The sequence below is a fragment of the Stegastes partitus genome, unplaced genomic scaffold (assembly GCF_000690725.1).
Source record: "Stegastes partitus isolate 25-593 unplaced genomic scaffold, Stegastes_partitus-1.0.2 Scaffold573, whole genome shotgun sequence".
Classification (NCBI taxonomy): domain Eukaryota; kingdom Metazoa; phylum Chordata; class Actinopteri; family Pomacentridae; genus Stegastes; species Stegastes partitus.
Genome location: NW_007578304.1, coordinates 50,828 through 57,060, shown reverse-complemented (window position 1 = coordinate 57,060; position 6,233 = coordinate 50,828). Strand labels below are relative to the sequence as shown.

The following is a 6,233-nucleotide window of genomic DNA, read 5'->3' as shown; positions in this document are numbered from 1 at the left end:
GCAGGTAAACACGGATTTACTGGTAATTGTTGTCTATCAGCTGGACTGAACGGATTCATTCACAGACTGCTTTGGTGTTCATCGGTTTATCCACCTGTGGCTCCCTGGATGAGCACCGCACAGCTCCGCCCTCCTCACACCGCTGTCCCTCTCCACAGGCGGGGAGACTCCGCTCGCTCGGGCTGCTCCGTGGACGCATCGAGCCCACCCTCCGGTTCCTGCTGTGTGACGCACAGAGCCCGGTCAGTCCGCTCGGCTCCGCTCGGCTCCGCCCGCACCAACATGCAGGATGGCGAGTGTGGAGACAGCCGCCGAACACGAGCGAATCCTGCGGGAAATAGAGAGCACGGACACCAACTGCATCGGACCGACTCTCCGGTGAGTGAGCCCCCGGCGGCTGTCCCGGCTAGCCCGGCGGAGGCAGCTGCTCCCGCGGCGTCGCGCAGCTGAGGCAGCCCGGCTAGCTGCGACTAGCGCCCGTTCAGCGACTCCTCGGAGACTCCGGGAGCTTGCTCAAAACTTTACTGCTCATGCGCCCATTATCGGACAGCTAGCCGGCTAACTTTAGCAAACATTAAAGCCAGCTAATTACCGTGACGAGCTCAGGTGTGTTTACCTGAACAGACACACCTGGCTGTCTGGACCGACCCCGCGTGTCTGTCCCCACTCTGTCCTCTCGGCTTTGTCGCTAAACTTTGGCAACTTGTCCGGAGGCGCTTCAGCAACTTAAGCTAACGTGAGCTAACCGAGCTAACTGATTAGGATTCCGCTCACAGGTGTGCTCGCTGTCGGTGGAGCAGCGCTGCCTCTGCTAGCCGGGCTCCGTCCGTCTGCCAGGTGGCTCCGGTGCTTGTGAGAACTTTTCGGTGTTGTTGGCTGTAGATGTGGACAGTTAGCCTGTTGGTTGGTTCGCAGCAGCAGCATTTAAGAGACAGTTTATAGGAGCGTCAAGTGCAGCAGGCTGGACGAGCCGGAGCCCTCAGCACAAAGGAGGCGTTTCTTCGTGCTGACCCGGCTCTGGGTCCATATGAGGGTTCAGACTGAGTGGAGGATTACATGACGGCTGCACCGGACACAGGCTGACTGCTGATGCTGGGATCTGTGTGTTTTCACATCCCATCAGAGGCTGCATGTGTTCTAGATGCTGCTTTTGGACCTGAACTGGGTCACAGCCTGGTTCCTGCTCAGATCCACGTACAGACCAGAGTTCTGTCCACTGGAAACACAAGAAGAAGTAAAAAAACACACACCTGATAATGTGGCAGCTGGGGCACCAGAAAACAGAGAAACAGAGAAACAGAGAAACAGAGAAACAGAGAGGACGATACAGCAGCTCTCCTCTATTACAACACATTTCCAGCCTTGTGGTGAAATGAGTGTGTGCTGGATTTGTGATGTTTAAGGATGTTTACATGCTGAAAAGCACCTACCTTAGCTGTACTAGATATTTATAATCATAACAGTAGTTTACAATAATTTATCAGCTTGTCCTTTTTGTTAAATCACAGCAGGATGACGAGACGTGTGAATGAACACCAGGACCAGACTGTAGATAACGTGCACTCCTGACTTTAGCATGTTTTAAGATGGTAACTCAGTCTTTTGTCATGTGTGACTGTAAAATTACAGTTTTTCCTGTATTTATATCTGAAAATTTAGTGTTTTTTAACAGATATTTGCTCAAAAGAGAAAGTACAGATAATAAAAATGTCAGATATTAAAACTAATATTTCACAGATTTTCCTGGTTTGTTGAATTCCAGATTATATCCAGTCAGCTGTGAGAAGAAAGAAATGATTTAAGCATGAACTGTAGAAACCAACCAACCAACCAGACCTGTAAATGAAGCCTGTTTGTGTTTAATCCTTTTACCATGTGTGGCTGTGACGGTAGACAGTTTAGCTGCATGTACGTCGGTGATAAATAAAGTGAACTCACAGACGTTGTTGTTGCGGTTTGTGAACAGTGAGTGTGTTTTGCGGCTGCTGGATTAGACTGTAGAACCCCTTAAACTGTTTATTTGTCTCCTCCAGAAGTGGCTGTTTGTGCGTCTGTCTGCAGGAGTTGTGTTCCTGGCAGCCAGCGATCTTTGCTCTGATTGTTTAAAGAGGAAATGTGCAGTGAATGCAGAGGGAAATGCAGCGAGGAACTGGGCTGTCCACGGCTGATCAGAGGTGTTGGTGTGTTTGGACCTCCTATTAGGGCCGCTTATTGTTCCCGATGGGGGGCTGTTCTCTCCACATCGAGCTGCTGATGCGACTTGACAGCGTTGTGCGACACCTCTGGCTGCCACACCGTCGTCCTCTGAGTGTCGGTGTCGTGTCGAGCGACTCGGGCCGATAGCACAACATTATTTTGTGTCTGCTCGCAGCGCTGTGTGATGGTTCATCTCTTCCAGCGTCCCTCTTCTGTCCGACTCAGTGTTTCCACTTCGCCTAAAATACGACCACACAGGCTAAGTTTGGCTGCGTCAGCCTCATCACGGCTATATTTAGTCCAGACGCCGTCCAACAGAGACTTTTATACATAAAAGAGGACGAAGGATGCAGCGTTTGGGGTGTACACGTTTAAACAACAGTTTCCTTTGTGGAGCAGTTTACAGCAACCAAAATAGACTTTCTAATGTTCCGACCCAGCTGACAGGTTTAGAAGTGTTTCTGGAACTACAAACTGTCCTGCAGCTCCTGTCCAGTCAGGAGGAGGTAAAAATAAAAGGCAAGCTTTAAGCAGGAGCAGGTTATTGTGAATTAGCAGCTGGTTAGTCACAGTGACCGTTAGAGACTAGTCATCGAATGTCTTTTCCTCTTCTGGAAAATCTTTCTTTGGAAGATGACTGCAGAGTTTGAATAGAACCATTTAATGGAACATCTATCGGAGCCTCCTGCCTGATGTTTGACCTGAAATAACTTTAATATATTTAATGAAGTAAAGGTTTACCTTCATGTTGTCCATGTTGAGAATAACTCCAGCTGTGTACGTGCTGTGTACATCTACAGCTCAGTTACTCCACATTAGCGTGGTTTTAAGTCCTCCAGGAACTAGAATCTCAAATTTGACATTTTGCGAGTGTTAAAATATGAGAATGCAATAAAACAGTTTGCAGCAGAAGGAAGGAACTCTGAGTGATGAGCAGAAAGGTTTTGGTGCAAAGCTGCTGGAACATCACAGTTTAAACTGAGGGGTTAAAGTTAGCATGTGTGGCTGTGTGTTAGCATGTGTGGCTGTGTGTTAACGTATGTTAGTATGTGCTGGTGTGTGTTCATGTGTGGTAGCTTGTGTTGGTGTGTGTTGGCATGTTTTCGCTTGTGTTAGCATGTGTTGGTGTGTGTGAATGTATGTTAGCATGTGTTAGTTTGTGCTGGTGTGTGTTAGCTTGTGCTGGTGTGTGTTAGCATGTGTTGGTGTGTGTTAGCATGTGTTAGCTTGTGCTGGGGTGTGTTTTCCAGCAGCAGCAGCAGCGCGTTGCAGGTCGAGGCTCGCTGCAGAATTCGTCCCTGACAGCAGAACCACTGGGTGAATGATCAGGCAGCAGCTCCCTCAGGTTCTGAACATCCACTGAAGAGGGGAGCTCTGATGCTCACATGACGCTCCACGTGGACGGCGTGTTGAACACTGTTGTCCTGTGTTTGTACGGTGCAGTGTGGAGCCCTGGTGTGAGTCAGGCGCCTTCAGAGTCTCACTGGGTGTTTAGGAGGTGTGTCACATTCAGCAGCTGTGAGTCAGTCCTGTCAGAACTTCATCTGTTTGCATCACGTCTTCTACCGTTTAGCGCCACATTAGAGCTGGTGTGGGGTGCTAAGACGTAGTCATGCTGCAGTTTGTTGGATCTAATTGCAGGACTTTGAAGGTGATTTTCCAGCAGATTCCCTCTGGATGGTGTTCACTGCAGTCCAGCCTTTACGTGTGTTTGCTCCATGCTGACGGTTGTTGGCGTCCAAACAAAAGCGTCATATGTTAAATATGTTGAGTAACGAGGCTAATTGAGCAATCAGTGATGATCAGCGCTACAAGCTCCGACCTGAAGTCTGCTGAAGCTGCAGAACGTCCTCCCGCCTGGATCCACAGCGTCTCCGGCTGCTGTGGGGTGTCGACCGGTGTCCTCTCAGCTGATCGGTTTCTCATTGGTCAGGCAGCTGCTGGTGGGAGGGGGGGTGATTTCTATGAGGTGACCCGTTTATGTGCTTGTTCTGTCCAGCTGTATAAACCAGAGGCTCTCTGGTCAGAACAGGGTGAAACTATCAGCATAGAACTCTGTCCGATGCAGCCGTTGGTTGGACCTCTGGTGTTTTCTTCAGCTGAGCTCTCTGAACATCTCTGTGTCTGTGCTGCAGTGGTTTAGCAGCTGGTGTCGGTCGGGTTCTGCCTGTTGCTCAGTGTGTTCCAGCTCTGTCTTATCTGTCTTTGAGCTCATTGTGAGTTTGGCTAATCTAATCAGGCAGCTCCGTCACACTGGTGAAAACAGGGCGGGCCGCTCTAGAACCAGCTCCAGTGTGTCTGCTGAGCTCCACCCAGTTCAACCAGTAATGACAGAACAGCCATGTCTGTGGCTTGTGCTGCTCGGCTCCCTGCTGACTGGACGGCGGCTCCGTTCAGGTCTCCTGGAGCTGCTCCGGCATCGAGCTGGACGGTAAACCTCAGGTCTGGACTCCTGCATGAGCTGTGTGTTGGAGTTCAGGTAACCGTAGCAACAGCGACGGTGCTTTCAGTGACAGCTACCGGCACACGTTGGGCTTCTTTGTCAAGCTGGTGGACTGGTTGTGTTTGGGTTTAAGTGCAGCGTGGCGGGAAGAGGCGATGAAACCAGAACGTTTGGTACCATCGGTTCCTTCTGTGTCAGCACAGGCTGTTACAACAGTTTAGTCCAGTCTGCAGCGCTCACAGCTTGTCTGATCGGGTCCAGTTCTGGTCCTGTTTCCTCCTCAGACTGTGAACAACAGCGCTGATGGTGATCTGGTGTCAACTCTGGACTCCTCCACGGAGCAGAACACGGTGCTGCTGGACTGCCAGGTTTCATTCATTCAGTCAATAGAATCTCAAACTATGGTTCGATTAGAAGGTCAGTCTGGGCCAGAACCTCTGCTTCATTAAATAAAGGTACCGTAGATGAAGAATCAGCTGGTTCTGAGGAGAAACTTCACATTTAGTGGACTGACGTGGAACCGTCCAGCAGCAGGACTTCACGGTTCTGGTGCTGTAAACATCCAGCCTCAGAAACTGTCTGTCTGAAGGCTGGAACACACACACACACACACACACCACACACACACACACCACACACACACCCTGCTGAGTCATCGGTCTGTGAGGACACACACACACATCCATTCATCCATTCACACACACTCAGCGTCTTAAGTGGGTTAAGATCCTATTTAGCCAGCTGTCAGACACACACACACACACACACACACACACACACACACACACACACACACACACACACACACACGCAGCTGTTTACTATGATGTCATGCTTCTTCTCCTTCATACTTGTGCGTTCCTAAATCAGTCCTGTCTCCATGTTCTTCCTCCTCCTCCTCCTCCAAATATCTAAGAACTGGAGCCTTGTCTGGTCCAACTTCACCACATCAGGTTCTGCTGATGTTAGAGCTTGAGGCGTTGGAGAACCATGGATCCATCCAGAGACAGACACTGACAGGAACAACTCTAATTGTTTCTGACTTTATTTATGGGTTGCAGTTTTAGAAAACGGGTAGAAAAGCTCCTGACCTGATGAAGAATCCTTCATCTGCCTCTCGTCAGCTCCCAGCTGTAGGAGCTCTGGTGTGTTCTGTGTGTTCTGAGGAGCAGTGAAGGTCGGTGTCAGACCGGACCGGCCACAGGGTCAGAACCTGGAAACGGCCCGTGCTAACGTGCTAATCTTAGCCTGCACACAGTGATCCACAGGAAGCCAGCTATTGTTTGGAGGCTTCACACACAGTCAGGTAATAGCAGCTGTCACGTTTCAGCACCAGGTCTCCCAGTGGAGCTGCTGCCTGTAAGGATACGATGGTGTCCTGTTAGAATTAGAAAACTAGTGCAGTCATCTGTACTGTGGTGTCTGTGTCCTCCAGCGGCCCGGTGTGGGTCGACCTGCTGTGGTTCTACAGGCGGAGCCTCCTCACGCCGGCCTAGCGTCCAGCTGTGAGGCTTTGTTGTTTGTGGGGCTTCTCCTGAGCTCTAAAGAAAGAAGCCGTGGCGTCAGACCTGCTCGCTATTCTAGGAGTCGGACG

At 50.2% G+C, this 6,233-nt stretch overlaps 1 protein-coding gene across 1 annotated transcript in view; it reads left to right on the top strand.

The window, feature by feature from the left end:
• Positions 1 to 251: 251 nt before the first annotated feature.
• Positions 252 to 6,233, top strand: part of LOC103362405 (exocyst complex component 6B-like) — a 53,980-nt gene continuing 47,998 nt past the window's right edge. Inside the window, exon 1 of the mRNA XM_008288750.1 lies at positions 252 to 378. Coding sequence (XP_008286972.1) covers positions 290 to 378 — 89 coding nt within the window. The 5' untranslated portion in view covers positions 252 to 289. The remainder of the gene's footprint in view (positions 379 to 6,233) is intronic.